Source organism: Centrocercus urophasianus, unplaced genomic scaffold (assembly GCF_019232065.1).
Source record: "Centrocercus urophasianus isolate 14NV4802_14NV808 unplaced genomic scaffold, USGS_Curo_1.0 seq_12, whole genome shotgun sequence".
NCBI classification, from domain to species: Eukaryota; Metazoa; Chordata; class Aves; order Galliformes; family Phasianidae; genus Centrocercus; species Centrocercus urophasianus.
Genome location: NW_024884364.1, coordinates 1,548,221 through 1,575,214, shown reverse-complemented (window position 1 = coordinate 1,575,214; position 26,994 = coordinate 1,548,221). Strand labels below are relative to the sequence as shown.

Genomic DNA, 26,994 nt, shown 5'->3' with positions numbered 1-26,994 from the left:
AGCGTGCTGAAGACGCTGAACCTGCGGTTCCGCTGCTTCCTGGCCAAGGTCCACGAGCTGGAGCGGCGCAACCGGCAGCTGGAGAAGCAGCTGCAGCAGGCGCTGGAGGAGGGCGGCCGGGCCCGCGGCCCCCCGCGCCGCGACCAGGCGGTGCAGACCGGCCTGGTGGGGCCCATCCGCCCGCTGGGGCTGGCGCTGGCCGCTGGCCGCCCCGCCACGCTCTGCGGGCCCGCCCGCCCGCTGGGCTCCCCGGGCTGCCACCCCGGCGCCCCCGCCCAGCCGCCGCCCTTCGCGGCCAACTCCCGCTTCATGCCCGGCACCATCTGGTCCTTCTCGCAGGCCCGGCGGCTGGGCCCGGGGCCGGAGACCACGCTGGTGCAGGGGCCGGGGGTCTCGTGGATCCACCCGGACGGGGTGGGCGTTCAGATCGATACCATCACCCCCGAGATCCGCGCCCTCTATAACGTGCTGGCCAAGGTGAAGCGGGAGCGCGACGAGTACAAGCGCAGGTGAGCGGGGGACGGGCCGCGGGCTCCGGGTGGGGAAGCGCTGGCAGCGGGACCTCGGGCTTCGCCTCGCAAGCGCGGACCCTGGAAGGCGTGAGCGTGGAGAGTCATTGTGCTCCCAGAGAGCAGCCCTCTGCGTTTGGGTCTCCTCAGGTTCACACGGTCGGTGGTTGGGGTCGGGAGCATCTGGTCCAGTCCTGTGCTAGTCGGGCCATTGCTCACCTTCTGCCTCTTGAGACCTCTTGGGATGCTGACCTTGTGCCTTCTGGCTTCTCAGCCTGGCATGAGGACCACGAGCGCTTTTTCAGGCTGGGGCTCAGAGTGTGAAGAAATAGCAGGATGCTGGGAGCCAGGGTTTTGAAAGGGAAGGCATCTGGAAGCGTTGGGGAAAGAGGAGCAGCTGGCAAGTGGGTGAGAAAGGTGAGGGTGCAGTGTGAGGAAGCGGAACAGGTCAGGGCACTAGGAGGTCTCTGGGTGTGTGCAGATGTGCTGAGGAGCTGGAGGCATGCAGGGGTCTGGCTCCCCAGGCCCTCTCCTTCTTCCCTCACTTTCGCAACCCAGAAATCGCTGCCAGGGCTCTGCCACAGGTGGCAATGGGTACAGGAGCACCCTGTTCTTCAGGGTTCTGCAACACCATAGCTGCAGCACGGCACGCTTCTGGAGCAGGGCACAGTGCCGGCGCGCTGATCTTGTGGCTGAGCATCCTCTGTGCCGTGCCTGGAGCACTCTGCTCCAAGCTGGCTGGTGAGGCTGTCTGAAGAGCACACAGGATGGGACCAGTCAGCAGCTGGAGCAAGGCCTGAGGCAGTGCGGGTGGGTTGCTGGCTGCTCACCGACTTGGGATGAGAGAGATCACTCTGTGAAGTTGTAGGACACTTGTAAAGTACGTTGTTAAATAACCGAAGGAGCAAAATGTTGCACTTGAAGCATACTAGTGCCCTGTGCCTTGGAGATGTGAGATCTGGTGCTAAAGTCGGGGCTTGGGACCCAATATGACACCTTCCATTTCTGGCTTGGTAAGGCTTTGTCTGGGCAGATGCTCCTGCTGCACAGCTGGTGCTCTGAAGCACCAAGTGAGGCATATGAGAAGGGAATTGACATCTCATTTTTTTCCTAATTGCCGCTGCTTTTCTGTGCACCTAAGGGCTTTTCACTGAGCACAGCTTGGGTTCCTTCCGCAAGGCAGGCAACTCTCCTTTCTCAGTGTTTTTAGATCAGATAGCAGGGAGCTAGTGCCGTGTCAGGGCAACCTGAGCAGAGAGTGGGGCCACCTTTTGGGAGGGGAAAAGCAGAGAGCTCTGAAGAAGGATGGGAGACAGTAGTCAGATACCCAACTAGGATGCCACCACCTCTTGGGTTTGTGAGCGTGTTAGCTGGGGTGTCTGACTGCAGTCTGCTGGTGCTGCTGAAGCCTGGGCAGAAGAAAGAGTGGGTTGTGGTGCATCCTGCTGGCTAGGGACAGGCGGTGAGGAAGGCCACGGGCCAATGTTACTGGAGGGGATCTATTTTTGGACAGTGTTACTAGGGGCAGGAGAAAGCAGATCCCACCCCCAGACCCCCTCCTACACCGGGTCCCAAATGGGGGATGTCAGAGGAGGATCCCGTTTCCGTGCTGTACCCGCACCATGGGCCAGCACTGACGTCCCCTTTGCTGTGTGAGAGCAGAGGTGGCTCTGGCAAAGGAACTTGTCACGTCCCCAACTTTGGTGGCCTGAGGTTAGCGGGGGGGGGAGTAGGGGAGGGCTGGCTTTGCCTGCTGCTGAAATGTGCTCTCTGCCCTCTCCCTCTGGGCAGACTGGTGGCATGGGAGGGACAGGCATCATTGTGGTGACAGGGTGGGGTGGCTGCAAGCTGGCGTCAAACAGCAAAGCTTTGGTCCAGGTGGCATCAGCCTGGCAGACTGCTGGCTTCTCCAGGCTGGGTGCAGTGATGCAGCTGGGTTATAATTAGGAGTGGTGCATTGCAGGATGGAGCAGGGAAACGGAGCCAGGCAGGAGATGAGCCTGAGAGAGTGAGGTTTGTAAGGGATGGATGTGCTTATTTATCTCTTACAGCGTGAATCCTTGTTACTTTTTGGCATTAAGTCAGCATTTACATGATCTCTACTGGTCTTTTGTAGCATGAATTCTCCCAAAGCTTTGGCAGATTGGGCAGTACGGAGCCCAGAGGAAGGTGGAGACCAACAGAGCGAGTAAGCTCCATGCTGAAAGACGTTGACAGTTTTTTTCAGTGGTGGAATGCATCTTCTCCCCAGGGACAGAGGCCTTTTTTGAGAGGTTCCCATATAAGGAAAATCCCACCTTTTAACTTTCTCCTTCCCTCTCTTCGTCTTTTTCTTCTCACAAAGGGATGCAAAACCCTTTTGCTTCCCCCTCTGAAGCTGTGGGATGAAACCCACGACGATAGGACTGCACGCTTTCTCCTTGTCTGAATAAGGAGAAGCGTTGCCAGCTATAAGAGCTTCAAAATGCCTGATTCAGGACTCTCCAAATCGTGGCATCAACTTCATACCTTAAAATGATGAGAGTGAGGGCTTTTCAGGAGCTCTCTGGTTTCCCAGTCATGGGGATTTATTTTTCACACTTGTAAGCGAGAGAAGTTCTGCATGTCCTTGTACAACCTTAAAAGCTGGAGTCAGTGGTGCTTGCAAGCGTTAAGCAGAAACCAGGGATCCCAGCACAGGCAGGGTCTGGCTCTTGTTGCTTTTCCAGACAAATTTTATTCTATCGGAGACATTCTGCTTTTCCAAGGAGCCTGAAGCAGCACCACAGTGGTCCTGCAGTGTCCTGCACTGTGTGGGACAGCCGTGGGTGCGGGGCACGTACCAGCCCATTTGCCCTCTGCGATCATCATTTAGCAAACATTTAGCAAACGGCTGTGCAGCTGGTGGCCTCCCAGCCAAACAGGGGCTGGGCCAACACCGCAGCATAACCCAAGGTGATGAGCTCATGGCTGGGAAATATGGTGTGGTCCACTGTGGGGCGATGTGTCTGGACAGACTGCACAGGCAGACTGGCATGGGCTTGCTGCAGAGCTGCATAGGCTAATGCAGCACCCACCATCCAGTCCAATCTATCTGTGGGCTAATATGCTGCAAACTGGCATATAAAGGCATGATCTGTCACACTTCCTTGCAGGACAAAACAATATTTTTCATTCTGACCTTCACATTGAAGTGTACAGCACGGCCATGTAACGTGATATTAGATAGAGTTCCATGCTTCTGGGCGACCTGCACTGCACAAATACAATGTAGATGGGTGCAGCTCTGCTGTATGCAGAGAAACCCAAAGCCCGTTCCTACGTGTTGTGGCTGAACATAACCCAAGACCAAGGGGCTGTGGGTGGCCAAAGCAGCTGGTGGGCTGCAGGGCATGCAGAGCAGCTGCTGTGCAGGGCTGTGTTGGTGTCCCCAGCTCCCCCTACCACAAAGCAGGGAGACATGGCTGGCCTCAAGCAAGGTTGGCAGAGAGCATTGTGGGACTGCGTTTGTGACCAGGAGGGCTGATGGGTGTTTAGCAGTTGTGGCCAACTAGAAACAAATGGCAATATATTCCCAGACACATTTCTGCCTTCCGCACTGCTGCCATCCTTGCTCCCTCTGGGGTTGCTGTGGAGTGAGCAGCTGCTGGTCTGTTCTCTCCAGCAGCCTGTGGCACAAGATCTGAGCAGTGCATTTCTCTCCCTAGGTGGGAAGAGGAGTATACAGTTCGTGTCCAGCTTCAGGACCGAGTCACAGAGCTGCAGGAGGTGAGCACTCTTGCACTCTTCCCCTGCTCCCTGCTGCCCCTTGCTGGGGCTAACGTGTGCCCCTTCCTCTGCCCTGGAGCAGGAAGCCCAGGAGGCTGAAGCATGCCAGGAGGAACTGGCCATGAAGGTGGAACAACTCAAGGCAGAGCTTGTTGTCTTCAAGGGACTGATGAGCAATGTGAGTCCATAGCCCTGGGAGGCAGTTATTTTACCAAGGGAACAAGGGAGCTTTGATGTCATGTGCCTTGCCTAATTCTCCTCCTTTATCCCCTTTCTGTGGCACCATGCTGGCCACTGTGGGTTCAGAACATCACAGAGCTGGACACCAAGATCCAGGAGAAGGCCATGAAGGTGGACATGGACATCTGCCGGCGCATTGATATCACTGCCAAGCTATGTGACGTGGCACAGCAGCGGAACTGCGAGGACATGATCAAGATGTTTCAGGTGAGATGCATCCGTCCCAGTCTCAGCAGCTAGCTCTGGGGAGGAGAGTTCCCAAAGGAGGTAGAAGAGGCAGCAACATAACCCCTCTAGGAGAGGCAATTTATCGCCTGCCCTTTGCTCCTTATGGTCCCTTGCTCTCTGTCTCCTCTTGAATGATGCCCTTTGGAAGCATCAGGTGAAAAGGCAGAGTGGAAAGCTCCAAGTGTTGCTTTGGGCATCACGTCCCTTCAACCTCTTGCTGATGTGTAGTGTTGGGCCCTGGGATGCCACAGCGGTAGGGCAGCAGCTGCAGGAGGGAGACAAGTGGCTCCAGTGTCTGTCTCTAACTCCATCTCTCTCCTTCCCCTTCCCCTCTCCATCATCTTCTCTGTCACTCTTCTCTGTCTCTGTCTCTTTCCTCTTTCTGAATGTTGCTGCATTTCTGTCTTAATTTGTTTCCTACAGAAGCAACTGGTTAGTTTCGTTCAGTTGAGAAACTGTACAAATTATAAACTTTCTATGAGGCTTTCTATATGACTGTAAATGTTGACATACTTCACTTTTTTTAGACTGTCTCTTTTTTCCTGTCTCTGTGTTTCCCTCTGTCTCTGGTCTGGGGTGGTGGGTGATTTGAGTTCTTCTGCAATAAAATCACATTGTTTTTTTTATCAGATTCATAGAGTCCATCTTTAGTTGCTTAGTTTTAATTTTAGAAAACGCTAAAACCATATTTTATCCATTGCACCATCTTTAACCTGATCATAATAAGCCCGTCTCTCTCTCTCTCGCTTTTCTTTCTTTCTTCCTTCCTCTCTTTCTTTCTCTCATTCCCCGTCTGTCTGTCCCCCGTCATTCCTTCTCCCTCCATCTCCTCTCAACTGCCTACTCCTGACCTCGGACCCGGCCTCGTTTCTGTAGTCTCTGCACTTGTCTCCCGTTAAGGTCCCAGCCTCGATGGGGCGGAAGCGGGAGCGGAAGCAGGTCAGCGATGAAGATACTTCACTGTCAGAGAGCGATGCCTCCAGAAAGCCTGATGAGGAAGAAGAGGACGAGACCACAGCCATGAGTATCAATGAGGAAATGCAGAGGATGCTGAACCAGCTGTGAGTGTGGCCTAGCCTCACTCCAGCTGACCCCTTGCAGCCCCACACCACCTCAAGCAGCATAGCGCTGAGCTCTGCCACACAAGTGGATGTGTGGCCAGCCTAGCTGCAGGCTGTGGCTTTGTGCTGTTAGCTATAAAACAGTGCCATATCTGTGGGCTGTTCTCCTGACCAGGCCTTCTGATGGTGTGGGTCATTCTGGCTTTCTCCACCCTGCCAGGCACTGGTCTTCTCCTTGGTTGCCCTGGCTGTGCAGGCTGGTGGATGGGGAGTAAGGGATGGGAGAAATCAGCTGCTTTTCCTTTCTGGGCATTGCTGAGGTAGCAGCTCCTTCAGGGCTGCTCTTTATGCCCTGTGCTCTGTGGCTGTGCTGAGGAGAGACTGACCAGCACCTGAGCCCTCCATGGCCTTGGGGAGGATGCTGCTTTGGTGCTTGAGTGCTGTCTGTAGCCCTGCCCTCTTGTCCTGGGGTATTCCCAACCTGCTTCCCACCCCATAGCCTCTGAAGGACAGCAGGGATGATGTATTTCTCCAGACGGCTTGTTTCAGTTCCACTGTGCTCTCACTTGCATGGTAATGCCCTCCCAGGTGGCTTGTGCCACTGAGAGCAGTGCTGAGCCATCTTCCCTCTGCCATGTTCCTCTTCTCACCACTGCTCCTGGATTCTGTGAGTCACTACCTCAGTTTGGGGCTGTTGACCATAAAGCTGGCCCCCTCCCCGTCAGCTGTTGGTTTGGGGCATGCCTGAGCTCACCTAGGAACAGACATCAGAGGGCTGTAGCGCCCTGCAAGCCAGGGCAGGGTCTTTGGCAGGGCTGTGCCTGTCCTCATGGCAAAAGTTTTTCTGCATTGCGCTGACATGCTTGTCCCCTTGCCCCTAGGAGGGAATATGATTTTGAAGATGACTGTGACAGCCTCACGTGGGAGGAAACGGAAGAGACACTGCTCCTCTGGGAGGATTTCTCTGGATACGCCATTGCAGCTGCAGAGGTCCAGGGGGAGGTAACAGTGGAGCCATGCTTTCTCTGGTTTCAGCCCAGGGCTTGCACTTGATGTTTGGGGTGCTCAGTTCTGCTTGAGCCCTGGGAGGTGTTTGTTCAGTGGCTGAGCTTCAGAGTCCTTTCCTCCCTCCTGGGCCCATTCTCATGTGTTCCCCAGACCCAGCTGGCTCTTCTGGCCACCCTGGGCTCTCATGGCCCTTGCCCACTGCTGGGGTAGCAACTGCCCAAACTGAGGCCACAAAGTCTGGCCAAAGGCTCTGCTGTCTTCACCTTTGGACCTTGTTGGTCCTCTGGGAACATGTGCTTGAACACCGTCTATGTGCAGGATATTAGTTGTTCTCTCTGAAGTTATTGGGTTTTTCTGTGATTTTTCTGGGCTGTAGTGCTTACTGTCCAGTATGGTACATCTCAGATCTCTCTGCTTCATGTTTGCAGGGCTGACTCATGTCTGTCATCTGGCCATACTGCTCGTGAGCTTTTTCCTCTTAATTCAGTGCTGCCAGTTCTCTCTCTGATTTGTCTCTCTTTCCTCTGGCTCCACATGTTGGATACTTCTCTGCCTCTAAACATGCTGTCTGTTCTCCTCAGCAGCAGGATGACAGCCTGGAGAAGGTGATCAAAGACACAGAGTCGTTGTTTAAGAGCCGTGAGAAGGAGTACCAGGAAACCATCGACCAAATAGAGGTGCAGGAAGGAGGAAGGGTGGGAAATGGGGGAGTGGGTTCCTGCAGGAGGGAGAAACCAACTGTTGTGCAGTTGTTTTGTTAGCAGTGGGATGGCAGCCTCATATCTGGCTGTGCCCCATGCTCCGCATCGCAGTATGCTTTAGGCTCATCTCCACATTGCTTTCCTTTGGCAGCTGGAGCTGGCCACGGCCAAGAATGATATGAACCGGCACCTGCACGAGTACATGGAGATGTGCAGCATGAAACGAGGTCTGGATGTGCAGATGGAGACTTGCCGGCGGCTCATCACCCAGTCTGGGGACAGGTGAGCTTGGAGGACCAGGACTCCTGTGTGCTGAGCAGGGCCTGGAGCCAGTGTGGTGGTGAGTGGGAGCTGAAGCAGTACTCCCTGTCCTGGTGTGATGTGGGGAGGAGACAGATCACAGACCAGACAGGGTGGGTATTTTAGCTTCTCCTTCCCCCTGCCCACCAGATGTGTTCTGTCCTTCCCCTCAGCAGTGCCGTGACTGCTGCCTTTATTCTTCTCTACAGGAAGTCTCCTGCCTTCACCCCAGCCTCCACCAGCGAGTCAGCCCCCAATGAGGAGAGTGAGGAGTCGGATCGTGACCCCCCTAGCGATGCTTCCATCAGATAATGAGGGGAGGCCCTGTTCCCTCAGCGCCCCACTCCTGGCTGAGAGGTGTCTGAGCTGCAGCTGGGAGAGACTGTCAGGGATGTGGAGCAGCTGGTAACCATTTGTTGCCAGGCCCACCCCCACCTCGGGGCATCTGGCAGATCCCCTGCTACCAGGTGTCTTGCAAATGGCTAGGTAAACCTGTCCGGGCTGCTCACCTCCGGCCCCTTCTCTGTTCCTCTCCCCTGCTTTGGTTTAACCATGGTTCAGGCAGGATGGTCCCAAACTTGCCTCAGCAGTGTTCTCCAGGGGCTGTCCTAGGTCCTCCAAACACAACCTCCTCCAGACTCTGTCCTGGCATATCCGACCTGCCCCTGGCCCTCCTCACGCCATGCAGAAGCCGAACTCGAGCTGTACCTCCCTGCAAACTGGACCTGACCCTGGTGCCAACTGGACCGAGCCTGGGGCTCTTCCCATCCTTGCTGCTCCCCAGGCACTGGGGTGGCCCTGGAGCTGTGCCAGGCCCCACCACTCTCCCCTCCTTCGGAGCAGGGACCAAGTCCCGCTCACCATGCACTTTGCTTTGCTGCGCGTCAGCAGCACATTTGTTACAGAGACCAGGAATCATTAAACGGGACTGATGCCTTTTCTACAGCTCCTACAGGTGTGGGCTCTCACTGGGCTGCAGCAGGTGTTGGGCTATACTGCTGGAAGCAGGGCTCCATTGCCCATCCCCACAGCAGGCCCGCTGCAGCATGGCCTGCAGGGTGCTCCATCCCTCAGAAGGTGCTGGTGGTGAGATTCCTCTTCTGGCAGTTACAGGCCCTCCAAGGGCTGCATGTAATGCTGGTACTGCGTGGGCCAAGCTCTGGGCTAAAAATAAACGTGAACCCAATTGTTTTATCTGCACTGACGCTACGGCACTTTCCTTCAATGTGTCTGCACCCCTTCACTGCAGGCCAGCATTCTCACTCAAGCTTTCTCCTGCTTTGCATTTTAAAATATCAAAAAAAACCCAACTGCAGAAAAAGTTTGGTTAACAGGCTGAGATTAGTTGATGGGGGAATGACTAAGCAGCGCTGTGATACTGGGACAATTTCAGTTCCTAGAGGAAACTAAGCTGAACGTGGTTTGTGCCTAGCAGACCTTCCTGTCTAAGAGCTTGGTTTCTGCCAGGTCAGCTTTTTGCCAAGGTGTCTGGAACGTCTCCTTACTCATCCTCAGTTCTGTATCCAACCTAGATATCACCACAGTATCCCTGAACTGCCATCTCTTGTAGCCTGTGTGGGCTTTGCCCTTACCCATTATTATTGGGATCTTTGGATCCGGTAAGATGGGAGAGGTGTCCTGCAGAGAGACTGTTTTGTAGGGCTGTCTGCAAACCAGCAGACATGGGCTGCTCAGCAAAAAGATGTGAAGCTCCAGAGAAAAACACTTCTTGCAAAATGTCCTGGAGGGAAGGTAAAAGTAGATCAAAAAGTAGATCACAGTATAAGTTTTTTGGATCACTTGTAAGATTAGGTAAGGTAGATAAAAATGGGGGCTGCGTGAGGCAACAGTTTATCTAGATTGGTTTGTGTAATTAACTGCTGCTGTGCTTAGCAGAGCACCTGCATATCTGTGTGTTGTGATGCAGTTCGGCATTTAAGCAGGGTGAGGTCCTCTCCATGTGCTTGCAAGACACACTGCAGCACATGTTGGTGTTTCAGTGTAGGTAAACTGTCTGGTTTGATACATCTTTCCTGCTTCTTTCTATTTCTTTTCCCTTTGAATTTGGCTTTCTAGAAGAACAAAAAACAGGGCACATATTTTCATCCGATATTTTTTATTTTGAGTGATGTTGCCTCACATACAGTAGCTCAGGGATCACTTTCCTTCCTGCCTGAAGGCTCTTTTGGTTTATACAAATCTCCTTTCCCATGTGTTTCCTTGCACCATTTTCTGCCCTTTCTCTTATGTGGAGATCTCTGCCTGTCAGGAGAAATCCGTCTCTCCCCCTGCATAATCTATGACCTGCATATCTTGGCTTCTGTTCTGTCCATGCTTCTTAAGAAAACAAAAGGACTGTACAGTATGTATGCTGAAAGATTTCAAGCATGAAGTACAGACACACCAACATCTCTATCTCTAGAAGTAACTGTTCAGATGATCACCTGGTGCTGTCAGACACCTGTGTGCCAGGGCACATGGGGATCCCAGTCCCACACTGTGGATCAGAATTCCTTTTGCTGTGAAGCTGAGATCCCATCTACATGTTTCTGCAAGGTGGTGAATTGTATTGGTAGTAATAGGCTCTGTTCTCCATCAGGAGGATGAAAACCCATGAGATCCTACTGGTGGCATGTGCAGTGCTGATTCTTTGCCTCAGCCATTTCTCAGCATGGGAACGACAGCCCAAAGTCTCCAGTGGTAGTTGGACCATCTCCTGTATCTCAGCCTATCCCCCAGTGCTGACCCCATGTATTTGATACTGGATATGAGGAGATGTGTCCTATTTATTAGAATTCTATTTATTTATTAGAACTCTAGTTCTATGAACTCTACTCTGTAGGCTCTTCTCTGTTCTTTGAGGAATATTTAGTCTGTTTTTCTTTGGCATGAGCTCTGCTAGGAGCCATGGTGTCTAGGAACTGTTCGACACCATGTTGATTCTTGATGCCCCAAACTTATTCCTCTTCCAGGAAACCTTGCAGCAGCACTGGCTCAGGAAACAGAATCAGAAGAAAATGTCTGGAGACCCAGATCTTGGCTGGTTGGTCTTTGTGAATTTCTGCAGTCATCTCCCAAGGGATGATCGCATGTCATATTTACCCTCAGTCTACAACTCATTCAAAACCTTTGGTTGGCCTTATCTTTCTCAAAGTCTTGGTTTCAGGGGCATCTTGTCAGTGGATGGGGAGGGGACCTTTTCCTATCCTGGAGCTGGCAGGTAAGTTGATGAAATGAATGTTGAAGGAGCAAGTCAGCTGCTCTTTCCAACTGACCTGGGAAGATGTTGCTGCTGAGCCTAGTCTGGTCCTTACTGCACCACAGCGGCCCTTGGAAAGCAAGGAACAAAGTCCTGTTGCAGCATCCATGCATTAATGTGAATGCTTATTGCCCAAGTGCAGTCCAAGCAGGATGTGTCTTGATGAATGAAGTCCCATGGCACAAGGTATCTGTCAGTCCCTCTGTCAGCATCTATCTCAGGACTCTACAGATGTGACCTCTGTCTGGTCAGCTGTGTGACTGCCTGTTGAAGACCATCCTTTTTGGAGTCTCATCTCTAAACTTCTATTGAGGTTCTCCCCCTTGATGCAAAGGCTGGGACATATTTATTTGCCAGCATCCTGCCTCCATCAGGCACCAGGGGACACTGCCAGTCTTTGGGCTGGAGTGAGAGGCAGTTCTCTGCCTTGGCTGCTGTACTGTATGAGATCAGCCTCTTGGCAAAGGCCTTCAGCAGATAATGCCAGGCATTTTGCTGTAAGGCTGAAATGAATGCCCCTTGCTGAAGGTTTCTGATTCTGTGGCATGCAGAGCAGCCTCTCTTCCCCCTTCCCTATTTTGTCTGAAAGGGGAATTCTCATCTCAAAGAATCCTGGCTGCCAAGGTGGGCCTCTGAGAGGTCAGGGAGCATCACCCTCCTCGTGCCTCATTGCATGAATTTGGAATATTCTTACAAGCTCTAGAAAGGGTTCAGTCACCCAGACACTATATAGCCTGGGTAATTTTTCCTGAGTTTTCTCCCTCCTTTTACTTGTTCCTGAGTCCCATCCATTTTAAATCAATCTCAGAACAGAAAGAATCCAATTTTGTCAGTTCGACTGCTGTCCCACACCTCCCCCCCAGCATCACTCTGAAGGCTCTTTGTTCCTGCCCCACGTGAGCCTTGTGTGAATTCCTTAGATGGACCTGAATGAGATGCTAACAACCATCACTAGGGCAGCTTGTGTGACTTCCTGGTAACCTCTTCAGTATTGTATTTATCTTGTTTCTAAGCCAGGAAGATGGGAGTGATGAAAGCTGTACAGAAGCTTACTGTTATTTCTAGATTCAAACCAGGAGACTGTCTTTCCTAAGCTTTATACCTCTGCTACAAAAGCTTGAAGGCCAGTCTCTTTCTATGTTTAAATGATTGTAGGTTATTTTCTAAGGAGAGATCTGTGAGCCAGCTCTGCAGAACAGCAGAGAGTAAATGGCAGGCCACCTTTAAATTCCTGCTGAGTCAGTCCAGGTAGAGCTGGGCTAAAAGCTGAGACTCCTCTGCCAGAGCACTAGCTGTGTCAGTAGCCTTGTGATTTCCAGCTGCAGGTTCTAGTCAACCTAAGAGCTGGCACAGGTGCTGCATACTCGTGCTGAGGTCTTCTACGTGAGGAGCTTCACTCCTGTGTGAAGAGAGGTCGGAATAAATGTAGAAGACAGTGGGGTGCTGGAAACACATCTGTATGATGCATGGATGGGCTCATGAAACCAGCTGGCAAACCTCTACTGATGGGAATTAAAGCCAGCAAAAATGGTAAGGCAGCAAGGAGGGCTGAATGGGCTGGAGGCAGCTTTAGGGAGGTCCAGTCACCAATGAAAACCTGAAGGATGTATGAGACTAGAAGAAATGTTTCAGATTTGAATTTTCTAGACTACTGACACATTTTGTCTCAGGGTGGTAATAAGGAGAAAACACTCTATGTCCTCTGGCAGAGGAGGTATAGGTTTCATAGCTTGGAGAGCAGTCAAAAGAGCTGAGAGAATGCTAAGGTAACGCTAGGAGAGGAGTCTGAGCAACCACTAAAAGTTGCAGTGACCAAATTGAACCAGTGTCACAGCAAATGAGAAGGGAGGCAGCAGTTTTGGCTTACGCAAAAGACTGTACATCTGGGCAATGCGCAAAAGGAACTGGAAGCTCTCAGGACAGGAAGAAATGTGATTAACTGGCTTTTCTGAAGTTTACCATTGCATTGTAGAAATCCCAGCTCACCGGTGTAACCCATTGGTAAAGGAGGAATAAGAAAGTGTAAACACGAATTGGGGTTGCAAGCTGTGCTAAAAATCGTGTTACCTCTAGAGCTAATAGCAAAACAGTATGATCTGACATACATATTCGTTAAGGCATTGAAGGGTCTTTTATTTAATCCTGAATCATGGAAGAAAACACAGTGATTTATTTCTGAAGTACCTCTGCTTCATGTGAAAAGGAAAATTATGTTGTCATGGGAGACTTTGGCTGGGATTACTGAGGAATATGCTATGCCATGGGGAGCCTCTCATTAAGTTACAGACGATGGCATGTCCAAGTAAGGCAAGGATTTTAGGTGGCTTTATGATAGATGAAGACTGAGTTAGAATTGGTGGTTGCCTAAAGACAAGGGATTGACAAACAAATCAAGCCATTGCCCAGGACAAACATATTGTGATACAGAAGTGCATGATACTATATAGCCTTTTCTGAGGAATTCCTAAGGGGAGTATTAGGAAAGTTATTTAAATGGGAGACCCTTGGAAAGATGAGAGTTTTTCCAGTTATCCAAAAAGCAGTGATTTAGTAAGCGTGAGAAGATAGCTTCCAGTAAGACATTTCCCTGAGTAACTGGCCATGTGATAGTAGTACATCATAGAAAAAAATACTATTAGAAGCAATTTCTAAAAGACCTTCATAAAAAATAAAATCAGCTTTGTAACAACTGCAGTGGCTGTGCGTGAAGAAGGAGGAATACAGGGATGATGAAATAATTAAGATGTATAAAAAATAGTTACGTGAGTGGCTGATGATCTCAATAATAAATATTCATAGGTGGATCGCTAATGAGATTAACAAATTGTTCTAGCTACATCTAAAGGAAAATCAATCCTAGCAGTAATACGAGCCATTTACTTGACTGTGATTTAAAAAAAAAAAAGAAGTACTCGTCAGCTGTGTCTGTTCTGTATTTGGAAAGAGCAGAATGTAGTCACAGGGGAATGATGAAGCACTTTCTGGGCCATTAGCAGGAGGATCCTTGATGGGACTGTCTCAGGGGAACACTCTTCATTTCCAGGCATGGGTGTCCCGGATTACTCTGCTACTGTGAGCAGGCCACAGCATGGGGGGATGGTTGGGGCCATGGAAGGAATGATCCTGGGAAAAAGCACAGCATTCTAGCTGCTTTTTTTGCAAATGCTGTTTCACAAAGCACCCTGATCTTGTTGGTGATGGAAAAGTGCTGGCTGCTGAATCCACAGTTTGCCAATGTCAACTAGGTGAACTGGGGAAAGGTCCTTTAAAAAAGAGCGGACAGGTGAACAAATGATACAAGTGATGAGCCTGCCAACCCATATATGAAAACCAGGGAGAAATCAGTGGGCAGGAGATGGAAAATCAGGAAAGGGAGAACAGTCTGCACAGACATGGGGGGACGAGGAGCTGACAGCCGTCTGTTAGCATTTTTTTGTACGTAGAGATGATAGTCCAAGAGTCTAATAAAGGGTAAATGCCTGAATCAAAATGCTGAGATGTATTGAAATAGAATTTCATGATCTATTTTTTTTAATTGAGTTAAAGCATTGGCTTTGTTTAAGCTACGCTATAAATCTAAGAGCAAGAAATAATAGTGCGTGACCATATCTGGGGCAACAGGAGCTCTGGAAAGTCAGAGCAATCTTGGTGATTGCTCAGCCAGACACTGAAGCCAGTGAGATCTTCACGAATCTTTATTTATGTGTGGCATTGGTGTCTTTTGTCCTTGTTTACATCAGATTTTGGAGCAGGGGGAGCAAAAAGTCCTAACTCTGATTCCAGGCTGAGGAAAAATGCTTGGAGAGTGAAAAGTTCGGTCTGTTTTGTTCCTCAGAGCAGGTGAAGGAAACTTATTGCTCACAAGGATTATGTAGATGGTCATTTAAGCAGGCTGAGAAAGTCATATGGGGACTACAAGGAGATGGGGAAGCTGGAGGCCACATGCATTCAGTGAGATTTTTGGGTGTGCTCAGCGTCCAGCACCAGCACTCAGCCCGGTAACTAAAATCTGGAGACTGCAAACTGCCTTTGGAGGGTTTGGCCAGTCTTTTCCAAATCCAGTTGCTCTTCAACACACAGCTTACCCTTATTGGCATCACATTGATGAATTCATCCAAAGGTGTAAGCAGGTCTCGGAGGCATGATTTCTTGCCATGGAAGCAGCACAGATACTCGCCCACTGATTCATCGCCAACCAGTTGCTGACTCTTTGTGCTGGCTTTCAGCTCTCTGATACAGAGAAATTGATGGTTATTGTTGGTTTCTGAACTCCTTGAAGATCCTTTCTAAAATCTATATCACATCTGTAAATTCCTACTCCTTGGTGTCGGGGCTGAGGTGTATGATGAATTACAAGAATTAACTCTCATCCATTCTCTGCCCAAGACCATCTGAGACTGACACATGGCACTGAGAGACTGCTGCTCCTCATGGCGCTGACACGTCCGCAAGTCCCAACATTTAATCTGCAGTGGTGTCTCTGCCTCACCTCTGCTGGGAAAAAATCTCCTATCTGGGAATACTCCTACTGCTGACAGAAGCATTTCTTTTACTTTTCTACTGCGGTCTTCTTCATCTGATACCACTCCATCTGAGATGCATTTGAAAAAGATTTTAATACTATTTTTCCTTTGTCATATTGTGTTCTAACAACTTGCCCTCTTAGTCTCTTTTAAATTTAATTTGCTACTGTTTACGAATTCTTCTATTTTCACTTGACCACAACTATTGCTTTTTGAAGGGTGTCTATTCAAGTCTTATGCAGTAAAGTATAACGCATTACTTATTGTTTCTTCTAGGAGATGTACATATAATTGAAAATAATTTCCTCAAGAAGATGACACTGCTATAGTAAGATAATACACGGAGGTAAGTTAGCTGTCCTGCAGTAAGAGATTATCTTCAGCTCACAGAGCAAGCAACAAACAATTTGTTTCTGTGGTGTAGATGCAGTAAGACTGCCACGATGTGGGCAGGTTGGTTCTGCCAAAATGTCTGCTTTTGTAAGTGGCCATGTGTGCAGTGCTGTTTGCATACTGTGACTTTGGGTTGTGAAGCTGTGCTTTGTGAAAGGCATCTGTTACAATGAGTTTGGAACACTGTCATTGGAGGTGTTTGTCTTGTACAAATGTCCAATACATGCCTCGCAGTCTTTTCTCTCTGAGCCCTGTATCTTCCTTGCACGTACCATGTGGAGTGATGTGCTCAGCAAACGGTTTACTTTACAAGTGGACAGTATGTGTGGGTGTCCAGCACTTTTTACTGTGCTTGTGTAGTGGCTGTTTTGTTCCGTTTTGGTGTGACGTTCCAGTAGCATTAGTTAGTTTGAATGTCTGCTCAAGATGGTTTTCACTACATAATGTTCTGCTTAAGGCTAAAGAAGTTTCATGCTGACATCTTGAGAAGGTCTGAGAACAACCCCAGCCATTTCTTAGGAGGCAATGCATGTACGGTAAGGTATGCAAATGCCGATGAGATTCTCTCTTGAAATTTGAAACTGCCAAAAAAGCAGTGCTTTTTCTATAAAAGCTTCATTCTGAATTTTCTCTGCCTTCAAAAAGACAAAAAGGTGCAGCTGAGCACCCCTGGATGTAGTTGGCTGCCACTCTGAGGTATGGCCCTTGTGCTGTGCCAGCACAGCCCCAAGCAGCACTGAGCGCTGCGTTGGGCGCTCGTAGAGTAGCATGGGATCTGGCTGACTGCAGCTGCTCTCACAGCTGGTTTGGCCTGGCAGGACAGCACCATTGCTTTCAGCTCTTCTGCTGGGCAGAGCCTCCTTATGCCAGCCGGAGGGCCTGTGCCCCCAGTGATCTTTTCTGCAAGTTTTCCTTCAAAATGTGCAAAGAGCAAATCCAGAACTTCTCTGCTGAGTCGAGAACTGCTACAGGGAGAAGAGTCAGCTGCAACAGCAGCACTCCCTTCTTTATCCCGGTGGCAAGCTTCCAGAATGATAGCATATATTTTTATTATTGTTAGATCAATTTTTAGAACAGGGCTGCAGCTCCTGGGCGGGGCGGCACAGCGGTGGCACAGCTCTGCTGCCCGTCTCCTTGCTGTGGTGCCATCTGCAGGTGCAGCGACTGGCTGCAAACTCGTCGGGACTCAGGGGAAGGTGCTCGGGGCTGATGGGGAGAGGGAGGGCACCGAGCCCCCAGAGGGCTGCGCAGTTTGTTTGGCCAAGCGCCCTCCCACTGCTTCCACACCTGAGCTACCGCGCTGTTAGTTCTGCGGCTCCCTGCTTGTTCTGCCTCGCTGCCCCGCATCCTTCTTACAGGAACATCCGGCAAGAGTGTGAATGGGTTGGAACAGCGCTTTAATGAAAACAGAATGAACCGTTATACCCAAAACATTCACAGCAATTGTTTCTCACAACAACGGGTACTCTGCCTCCACTCCCTGCCCCCCAGCTTGTATAAATTTGCCCCCCACTCCCACAGCAATTTGATAGGGCTTTGCTGATGAACAGCGTGAGTTCACTGCATTTTTCAGGCAGCTGTAGACTGCTCAGGAAACATAAGTCTTCCTAGATGAAAAAGGTGATTCTTTTAAATGTTCCTGCTTGTGGGCATCTGGTGTTTCTGCAGCCTCTCAGCACTTCTCATCACACAAGGATCTCGCTGGCATGCACACAGCTATGCAGGCAGCAGCACACAGGACAGCCATTCAAAGCACCAAGCAGAGCAATTATAGCCAGGATGGGACCCACACAGGGCGCTTTGTTAGCCTGGCAGGGCTGTAGGCTGCCTGCTGCACAGCAGCATCCCACCTGCTCAGCAGGGCTGCCCCTGGCCAGCCCCAGAGCAGCTGAAAGCTGAAGAGCAGCTGCAGTTGCACTCCAGAATTACCTAAAGCTCCTATCAGGACATTTAGAGGGCAAGCCAGGTATTGAGGCCATCCCAGAGCTAATGAGCTGTTCGTACTGTAAGTCCAGAGACAGGTTATGCAACCTATTTCCTCTGAGGAAAGCAACTCTGAGTCATCTCCCTCTAGCGCAGTGAATGTCTGGCTTTCACACCACACAGCTCTACCGTCAGAGATAAGCAGCTCCAGAAGACTGTCCCATGTTTCTCACGTCTCGGCCATGGGAGAGCCTTCAGCCTCAGTCCTTGCCCCAGGTCAGACTGTGAAAGTAGCTGCAACCTGCCTCCTGCAGAGAGCAATGCTGCATCTCTGATGCAGCTCTCAGCCTCAGTAGTGATGAAAAACAAAGGAAGAGCCCAACGGTTTTTGGTGGTAGTGAACTGCTTATCTACCCCTACCACTCATCAGCCAGGGTAGGCTCCAGGCCTGCAGCATGGCAGTGCTTGCAGCTCCTGGCAGAGGGCTGATCCTTGCAGAGATTTGCTGCTCAGGAGCCTGACTACAGCTGCTACTCCTTCTGCAGTCAGGACCATGCTTAATTCTAGCCCCCACAGAACACAAGGCCTGAGGCAGCCATTTCTTCCAGGGTGATTTATTGTCAGCTGCGTAATTGAATAGTTCTCTTTGTAGCATCCCTAATAAGGAAGGGGAAATTAAAAAAAAAAAAAAAAATCCTGGGTTTTGTGCCATTTTACCCAGTTAAAATGCAAAAATCACTCCTCAGCACTTTATTCTGCACACACCCATCAGACAAGAAAATCCAGAGCTGGAAGGTGGATAAAGAACTGCTGCTTTCCATTCCATCACACAGCAGTCTTCCAGTCACAGCCCTCCACACCTTTTGGCTCAAGGGTAGGAGTCCCTCCCTTGCCAGCAGGCATACCAGAGCTCCATGCACAGCAGCTTTGCAATCAGTGGAGCTGGGCACTTCTGTTTTTATCAATCATAGGTGCCAGGACAGCTCCATGCTTCTGCACAACCAGAGTTGTCCAAACACCAGCACCTGATGCCAGGTCTCACAGCTTCAACATGCTGTCAGTAGAGCCACCAAGCATGAAACACTGCAGAGCACTGGCTGGAGTTGCTGGCCCAGCAATTACGGGCTAGCTGGGCCATCTTAAAACATTTGATGAATTCCTTTTTGCTTCCCAATGACATACGAACAAAGCACTTCAGATGGTGAACACTTTTATTGATGTAAGGTGGTACACAAACAGATCAGTTTCTATCAGCCTCTCCCACCTCCCCCAGGCTGAGGAAGAAATTGGAGGAGTGGGGGAGACAGAAGGGAACAGAACTGGCCTCTCACTGCAGGATGCAGAACTGAGCGGTGGTGAAGAGCAAGGGGCTCCAACAAAGGGTCCTGCTTCCCTAGGCAGCAGGGGGGGCTGTGTGCCTGGCTCACTCCTTGGATGCCATGTGGACCATCAAGTCCACAACACGGTTGCTGTATCCAAACTCATTGTCATACCTGAGAAGGGAAACAGAAGTGCTGTCAGCACTGACCCGTTCCTCGTATCCCTTTTCATGTTACTACTCTTCCAGCCCCAGCCCATACAACTGAATGGAAGGCTTCCCATCCACTCCTTACAAAGTAGGCAGCATCTCATCTGCCCTCCATTACAGGAAAGCAGCAGCAGCCATTTCAGATACATCTCACTAGAGACTGTCACATGCTAGAGCCACCTGAACTCAGCAGGGAACTGTGTTGCCATGCACTGTCAGATGGTGCTGATGAAATGAAACAGCACAGAACTGCTCCAGAACTGCCAGTCTCTACCTCCCAGTTCCCCCCACATCCTGAGGCTGTGCATACCAGGAAACAAGCTTGACGAAATGGTCATTCAGTGCAATGCCAGCACCAGCATCAAAAGTGGAGGAATGGCTGTCACCATTGAAGTCACAGGAGACAACCTGGAACAGAGAGGCACTTTCAAGCACTCTTCCACCCAATAGATGGTAGCAGCCTGAATCACAAATCATCATCCCAGCAACACTGCCACCATCAGAAAAGTGAGGCAAGTAACACCTACACAGAAACTACTTACCTGGTCCTCTGTGTATCCTAGGATGCCCTTGAGGGGCCCATCAGCAGCAGCCTTCACTACCCTCTTGATGTCATCATATTTGGCCTGAAAAAAAAGCAGAAGATCGTCAAATCCCATCTCCAAGTGTCAGCTACAGCCGGACACAGGGAACCATGTAACTAAGCCACGCATATCAGGTGCTACTTTCAGCAAAAACAATTTTTCTATTAAACGAAGGGATGTAGAAGGGCAAAATTCCAGGTATGAAGAATTTAAGAGGCAAGCCTGAAGAGTTTTAAGCTTTTCCCACAACACTTACTGGTTTCTCCAGACGGCAAGTCAGGTCAACAACAGAGACATTGGGGGTTGGCACACGGAAAGCCATTCCAGTAAGCTTCCTAGAAAAAATATGTCAGCAAGGAACAGCATAAGCATCCCTCTACCAGCACTGTTCCACTACAAAAATGTTTGAGCCAGTCAGGAGCCAGCACTGGCTCCTACCTCCTTCTGACACAGAAAGACAGACAATGCTCACCCATTGAGCTCAGGGATGACTTTCCCCACAGCCTTAGCAGCTCCAGTGGATGCTGGGATGATGTTCTGGGCAGCACCTCTGCCATCCCTCCACAACTTCCCAGAGGGGCCATCCACCGTTTTCTGTGTGGCTGTGATGGCATGGACAGTGGTCTGGGGAAAAAGAGCACCAAAGTAAGACATCAGTCATTTTCTCCAGAGAAAGCATCCACAGCACCCCCATCCTCCCAAGCCAAATGGAAGCACTGCATATGGATGCTTTTCTTCACATGAGGGACCTGGGGGCAGAGCATCTTCCTGAGCATCAAGCTCCAGACCTACCATAAGACCCTCCACAATGCCGAAGTTGTCATGGATGACCTTGGCCAAGGGTGCCAGGCAGTTGGTGGTGCACGAGGCATTGCTGAGGAAGAAAGAACGCAAATCAGCCACATACAACACATGTATATATGTGCAATAAGGGAGCATTCTTCTTCCTTACCTGACAATTTTCAGGGACTTGTCATATTTCTCATGGTTGACACCCATCACAAACATGGGAGCATCAGCTGAGGGAGCTGAGATGATAACACGCTTAGCACCACCCTTCAGATGAGCCTAAAAATAAATAAATAAATAAATAAATTAAATAACCCAGAATGCCCCAACAGATAAAGATGTGCCCCACAAAAATAAGCACCAGCAACCCTTTTCCCATGGGCCACAGTGGCCTACTTACCCCAGCCTTCTCCATGGTGGTGAAGACACCAGTGGACTCCACAACATACTCAGCACCTGCATCTGCCCACTTGATGTTGCTGGGGTCACGCCTGAGGAGGGACAAAACCATGACAGTTACTCTGGAGGGCACTTACTTTCATCCTCCGGAGCAGCAAGAGGAGAAAGCTACTCACTCCTGGAAGATACTGATGGCATGCCCATTAATCACAAGTTTCCCATTCTCAGCCTTAACAGTGCCCTTGAAGTGTCCATGTGTAGAATCATATTTGAACATGTAAACCTAGCAGGGAGAGAGGAAAGATCAGGCATTCTAGATGAAATGCTCCCATCACAATCTCAACTCTCCACCTTCTCAGTGACCTTGTCTAACTGCTGGTCTGTATTTTGCTCTAACCAGTCTCCAAGGTCTGCACCACTATGCCACGTTCCTGCTTCTTAACCTTCCTGCAAGCCTATGCCAGGTTTCCAAGGGGAGCAGAGCTGGGTGAGCCTCTGGCTCCGCTGAACCATTCTAGGCAAGATGCACGTGGTGCCCAGAGGGGGCACTGCAAGACAACTCACCATGTAGTTCAGATCGATGAAGGGATCATTGATGGCCACCACTTGGACTTTGCCAGAAAGGATGGCAGCCCTGGTGACCAGGCGGCCAATACGGCCAAATCTGGGGAGAAACAGAGAGGTGGGTGAGGAGAAGCAGTGAGGAACACGCCCAGCTGGACATGGCTGAGCCTATTCACTGCTTTCCCCCAGAGCATCTGTGAATCACTGCCCAGAGGGAGTCGAAGAGCAGCGGCCAAAGGCCGAGGAGCCGTGGTTAAAGATTAAGAGCGACCCCCGGCCAGGGCACCCACACCACAAAGGTCAGGCGCTAAATTTACTAAAGGCTCCGGGGATCTGGTTACTCCTCGGTGGGGTGGGAGAAGGTCACATTCCCGGGGCACCCGCAGACACACGATCCACCAGGCGACCTTTCCTCGGTTACCGGCTGGCCCCGGCCCACCGATGGGACGCGGAGGAGCCCCGATGGGGCCGGGAGACCCTCCGATGGGGCACGCGGGAGGCGCCGGCGCTTCCGGGGTGACTCACCCCGACTCTGCGGGGAAGTGACTCAGCACCGCCACGCGGGGCCGTTATTCCCGCCAGTGCTGAGGGGGGTCTCGGTGCAACACCATCGGGATGCCCCCCCGCCCTTCAGGCGACCTTGCCCTCCCCCCCCCCACGGGCACGTACATCTCCGCGACCCCGCCCCACCCGGCGCCTCCCGGCTCGGCTCCGCACTCACCCGTTGACTCCGACTTTCACCATCTCGCCTTTATAGTGTTCCTGCGGGGAGAGACCGACGGTGAGACGTGAGGCGCTGCACGCAGACCGCCAGTCCGGTAATGTCCTCCCACCGCGCACTGCGGAGCGCTGGGAACCGCCCCCCAACCCGCCATCCCTTCCTTCATCCCCATCGAGCTCTCTTCCCCGCAGTTCTCCCCCTCTCCCCCACCCCCACCCCCACCGCCTCCATCTTGTGCCGCCCGCCCCCGCCTTTGTGCCCCGGGCACCACGCGGCCCTGCGCAGAGACCCCCTCCCCCCGGTCCTACAGCCCCAACCCTACGGAGGGGTGCAGGCAGACAGGCGGGTGGGTGAGATGAGGGTGGGGGTCTTCTCCCCCATGCCCCCCCCCTCCACCCGTTACCTGCTGCACGTCAACGGCCCCAGCGCGCAGTGAGAAGGTGGCGCAGTGCCGCGCCGCCGCCCTTTATAGACACGGAGGCAGCTCCCCGAGCCCCGCCCAGCCGGGCCGGCGTCGAATGACAGCGCGGAGGCCGGGCCGGGGCTACGTGCGCGCACGGTGCAGGCGAGGCGGCCCCCCCCCCCCCCACCCCCCCCCCCTCGCAACAAAGGGCGGCCGTTGGGCCGAGGGTGGGCTTGGGGAGGGGGGATTGATGCCGTACAACGGTGCCTGTGCGGGGTGGGGGCGGCGAGGGGTGCCCCGGGGCCGGGGGGTGCGGAGTTGCTTGCGAGACGAAGCCCCACGTGGGGCCGTGGTGTCCCCGGGTGAGGCTGGGGCGATGCGGCTGCAGCACGCGATGCGGTACGGCGGGTGCAGGCTGCGCCGCTGCGGATACCCACAGAGCGATGCGCGGCCGTGGGAGCAACAGAGCGCCGTGCGAGGCTGCGGCCTGCCCGCTCCCCTTCCTCAGCCCTCGCACGTGTTGGCCGCGCACCCCGAGCTGGTGGGGTGCGCTGGGTCCCACATCCATCCCCCGCGCCGTGAAACCGGCGGGATAGGGCCGTCCGCCGGCCCCGCTCTGAGGCTCCCCGCCCGGCCCAGCAGGCCGTGCGGCGCAGCGTGAGGACCATGCTAATGAGAAACCGCAGCATCCCGCTGCTCTTGGGACGTGACGGCGGATATCCTCCCGTCGCCTCAAGCTGCTGTCGTGCCGCTCCCGCCTCGGCACGCCTGCGCCTGGCAGCCGGGCCTGGTGTGTGGGGAAGGAGCGGTCCCCGCGTGCTACTGCTGGGCCGCCCGGCTTGGTGCTATCCGCCGCGGGGCAGCGGGGCTCGTGCGACCTAAACCGAGGGGCCGCGGGATGGAGCCGTCCTAGTTTGAAAGCCTCCATCCCGTGGGATGGAGCGGGTACCTGGAGCCGGGTGCCCGGCGGGAGGAAGGTGCGGGAGGGGAACGTGGAGGAGTGAGGCGGGCTCCCGTTTCGACTCCGGCTCCAAGGGCGGGGACGGAGGATACCGAGGGGGGGGGGGCCCGAGCGAGGGGTCACGCAGCTCCCGTAACCCAACTCTCCTTCTATAGCTGTTATTCCCGGTGCACCGAGGGGCAGTGGCTAAGTTTAGCCCCAGCCTGAGGTTACGACCTTTTCTTAAAGGCCAGGGGAGGCGGCGGTGCGGCCCCGTCGGGTGGCCGGGGGTGCGATCCCGGGGCTGGGGGAGCCCCCGCACGTCGCGGGGTCAGGGCTGGCAGGGCGCGCGGAGGCCCTCTGTTTGCTCGGCAAACACGGCAGCGGCCGAGGGGCAGAGCGTGGCAGAACGAGACAACGCGGCGGCCCCGAGGCCGCGATCGATGTGTCGGCCTCCCATCCTCCCCCGCTCCTCCTCCGCAACGCCGGGCCCCGCACGCGCGTGCCGCCCGGCCCACCCGGAATGGCGGCGGCACCCAAAATGGCCCCGCGCGTGGGGGCCGCGCCGTGCCGCGGACTTTGCCGCCATCTCCCGGCGGGTGCGGTGAGGGTCGCGCGCCCCAGCAGCCCTTTAGCGCTGCGGGCGCGTCTGGCGCGAGCTCCGACACGAAGGTTCACACGGCTCGGTTTAATTCGCGAATCCTCGGCGCGGCGCGGCTTCCCGCCCTGCCCTCGGGGCTCCCGCTGCTGCCTGCTCCATCCCGTCCTGTCCCGAGCTGGGTCTCGTCCCGGGCCGGCTCTCCACACGCCTGGTCTCTGCCTGCGAACAAGCAAGGCCGGTGAGCCGCCCGGGCCGGCCTCCTGCCGCCCTCGCTCCGAGTGCTCCCTGCCATCTGTGCCCTGGTGCCTGCCCGCTTTACCGGGCCCTCGCTGCTGGCCCCCTCACCTCCAGTCTCTCCAGGCTAACAGCCCAACCCGCTGAAGGCCCCAATGCGGTCCATTTTCAGCCCAAAGCAGCCCCGGGGCACGGCCTTCCAGGCCCAGTCTCCAGAGAGAGCTCTCTTGCGACTGGCGAGGGCCTTGCGCCAGTGCAGGGGATGCACAGCTCGGGCCCCGGACAGGAGGAGCGGCAGTGGGGGGGAGAGCAGCTGTGGCTCAGAGCTGGACCCCTCTTTCATGTCCTCCTCGGCCGGCAAGGATTCGGAGTCCGAGGGCAGCAGATGGGAAAGGAGCACCTGAGACATAGGGATAAATGGAGGAGATGGGTGAGGGTGGATTGCCCATGCTCCTGTACCCCAGCCCACTGTCCCACTCTCCCTCTCCTTCCCTCAGACTTGGGCAAGACATAAAATGATGCCTGTGCAGAAGGCCCCATGCCTGTGACCTTGCATCCAGACCAAGGACACTGAAGGAAGGCTGGGCCTGCAGCTACCCAGCCTTAGCTGATTTTGCTGCCCAAAGAACAGGAAGGAATGCTGTGGGTATTACTGCCTCTGTTCCTTGCCTTGCTGCTATCAGATAGTTCTCTCCATACTTGGAAAATAATGGAGGCATCAGCCCTTGTTCCTGGTGAAGCTGAGTTCTGTGCGCTTCAGAGTGTTTCGCCACGTTTCTTTTTTTCCAGAGGGCAATCTCACAGAGGAACCATTACCATAAAGCAGTCAAGTATCATAATGGGCCTAAGGAAGGCAGGCTCCCCATCTGCTGGGAAGTCTCCATACTTTCTGTGCAGGCAGGCATGCTCTAATTTAATTACACGGCTCCATCACATGGCATCCTCCAGCGGCAGGGAGATGGCTCAGCAGGTACCCTGGGGGCACACTACTGCTGCCCATGGCAGCAGCCTGCAGTGGCTATTCCACGCCTGTGCATCACATGGATGCTTGCTATGGCTGAGGATGCCTTTATACAATTTAGCTCGGTCCTCTCCAGCAGTGAGTTAATAGAAGCAGACACAGGCATCTTCAGAGAGGAGTGAAAGTGTCTCCATGGTGAGTCATAGCGGAGTCAGTCCTGCGTTTTTACTTCACATCCTAGCTGCTTCCCTGTAGCTTTCTCTTTGGACAGAGTAGCTGATGTGTAGGCAGTGCTGGGGCTTGGGTTAGGGCTTGAGGACAAGGAAGCTGGGTTGATTTAAAAGCCATAAATATTGTTTCTGCGATTGATGAAGTTAAAAGATTTAACAAAGATTTAACAAAACAAAAAGCCCTTCGCCCTGCAGAGGACGGGACTGTAACTTTAGGAGGCTATTGCCACAGGACTCAATAAGATAGGACTGTTCTCCTTGCAGCCAGAAGCCTCTGAAGAGACCCACAGCCAGGAGCACTCACTAAAAGGCTGCTGCCTGACTCCTGCCTTGAAATGTTGGCAACTCCCCAAGGAGCCGGCTTGTAAAGACACAGTCAGCCTAGAGCTGAGGCTGTTGGACTGAAAGGGAGGGAGCAGCCCTTGGGAGCTGGGATGTTGGGTTACCACTCACGCCATGTTCAAACACAACCTCCCCAAATTGCCCCTGCCACTCCCAAAGCTTCCTTCAGCTCCATCCCAGTCCCTCCTACCTGGAGCCTTTGTCCTGATGAGGACATCGCTTGTACGCTGGCAGAGAGCAGAACTAGGAGGAGGAAAAGCGAGCAGGGCCACGCTGGGAGCCCCAGCATCTTCTCTTTATTTGGGGGCTTACGGGAGGTGAGACAGGATCTGTAGCCTCTGTGAGTGCCGTCCCCTCTTTGCCTTTATAGTGTTGGTTCTGGCAGGCGCCTGCCCCCCAGCTCTGCTGCATGCCCCCCTGGAGCTCCTTAACCTTTCAGCCCTTTTGTCTGTGATGATATATTTCAGGGTGAGCTCAGTGAGACCCCTTCCTCTAAAGAAAAAAGACACAAAAGTGTTTGCTGAGTGTCTGGGAAGACAAATGTAAGCCAAGCTGCTGCTGGCTGGGGCCTGGAGGTGTCTGTCAGGATCAGTATGAGACTTCAAGACACATCCAGAAACGGTACTGGAGACTGCAGTATGCAGTGACACTGACATTCTCTTGGGCAGAGTGCTGTTAATGTTATTGCTCTAACCACAGTGAGCATGAGCTGCAGCTCAGCTGGCGATAGTCTCAGTGCTGACTGCAGTGAGCTGTCACAAATCTGGTGCTGTGACAGTATAGGCTCTGTTTTTTAACACCTATGT

The 26,994-nt window shown here is 52.8% G+C and overlaps 3 protein-coding genes across 3 annotated transcripts in view; 1 reads left to right on the top strand and 2 right to left on the bottom strand.

Annotated features, from left to right (window-relative positions):
- IFFO1 (intermediate filament family orphan 1) overlaps positions 1-16,208 on the top strand; it is a 79,005-nt gene extending 62,797 nt beyond the window's left edge. The window contains exons 2-11 of the mRNA XM_042809610.1: positions 3-509; positions 4,196-4,256; positions 4,339-4,434; positions 4,563-4,703; positions 5,148-5,156; positions 5,601-5,785; positions 6,667-6,787; positions 7,375-7,470; positions 7,646-7,776; positions 8,004-16,208. Coding sequence (XP_042665544.1) covers positions 3-509; positions 4,196-4,256; positions 4,339-4,434; positions 4,563-4,703; positions 5,148-5,156; positions 5,601-5,785; positions 6,667-6,787; positions 7,375-7,470; positions 7,646-7,776; positions 8,004-8,106 — 1,450 coding nt within the window. The 3' untranslated portion in view covers positions 8,107-16,208. The remainder of the gene's footprint in view (positions 1-2; positions 510-4,195; positions 4,257-4,338; positions 4,435-4,562; positions 4,704-5,147; positions 5,157-5,600; positions 5,786-6,666; positions 6,788-7,374; positions 7,471-7,645; positions 7,777-8,003) is intronic.
- Positions 16,209-19,085: 2,877 nt separating this feature from the next.
- On the bottom strand, positions 19,086-22,948 carry GAPDH (glyceraldehyde-3-phosphate dehydrogenase). Its single transcript, XM_042809977.1, has 12 exons — positions 22,881-22,948; positions 22,478-22,518; positions 21,757-21,856; positions 21,369-21,475; positions 21,194-21,284; positions 20,957-21,072; positions 20,797-20,878; positions 20,477-20,628; positions 20,261-20,339; positions 19,963-20,046; positions 19,731-19,828; positions 19,086-19,385 (listed from the first exon to the last, which is right to left on the bottom strand). Exons 2-12 carry the CDS (start codon positions 22,498-22,500, stop codon positions 19,316-19,318), a joined length of 1,002 nt encoding a protein of 333 aa, XP_042665911.1. The 5' UTR covers positions 22,501-22,518; positions 22,881-22,948; the 3' UTR covers positions 19,086-19,315.
- Positions 22,949-24,503: 1,555 nt separating this feature from the next.
- On the bottom strand, positions 24,504-26,477 carry LOC122155644 (C-type natriuretic peptide 2-like). The gene is made up of 3 exons (XM_042809676.1): positions 26,379-26,477; positions 24,767-25,055; positions 24,504-24,640 (listed from the first exon to the last, which is right to left on the bottom strand). The coding sequence occupies exons 1-2, from the start codon at positions 26,475-26,477 to the stop codon at positions 24,783-24,785; spliced, it is 372 nt and encodes a 123-aa protein (XP_042665610.1). The 3' UTR covers positions 24,504-24,640; positions 24,767-24,782.
- Between the last annotated feature and the right edge of the window lie 517 nt (positions 26,478-26,994).

Coding starts and splice junctions, on each gene's coding strand:
- LOC122155644 (XM_042809676.1), bottom strand. CDS start 26,477: ATGCTGGGGCTCCCAGCGTGGCCCTGCTCGCTTTTCCTCCTCCTAGTT. Junction 25,056..26,378: donor CATCAGGACAAAGGCTCCAG/GTAGGAGGGACT, acceptor CCTATGTCTCAG/GTGCTCCTTTCCCATCTGCT.
- GAPDH (XM_042809977.1), bottom strand. CDS start 22,500: ATGGTGAAAGTCGGAGTCAACGG. Junction 20,629..20,796: donor GCATTGTGGAGGGTCTTATG/GTAGGTCTGGAG, acceptor CTTTTTCCCCAG/ACCACTGTCCATGCCATCAC. Junction 20,340..20,476: donor GTCATCCCTGAGCTCAATGG/GTGAGCATTGTC, acceptor TATTTTTTCTAG/GAAGCTTACTGGAATGGCTT.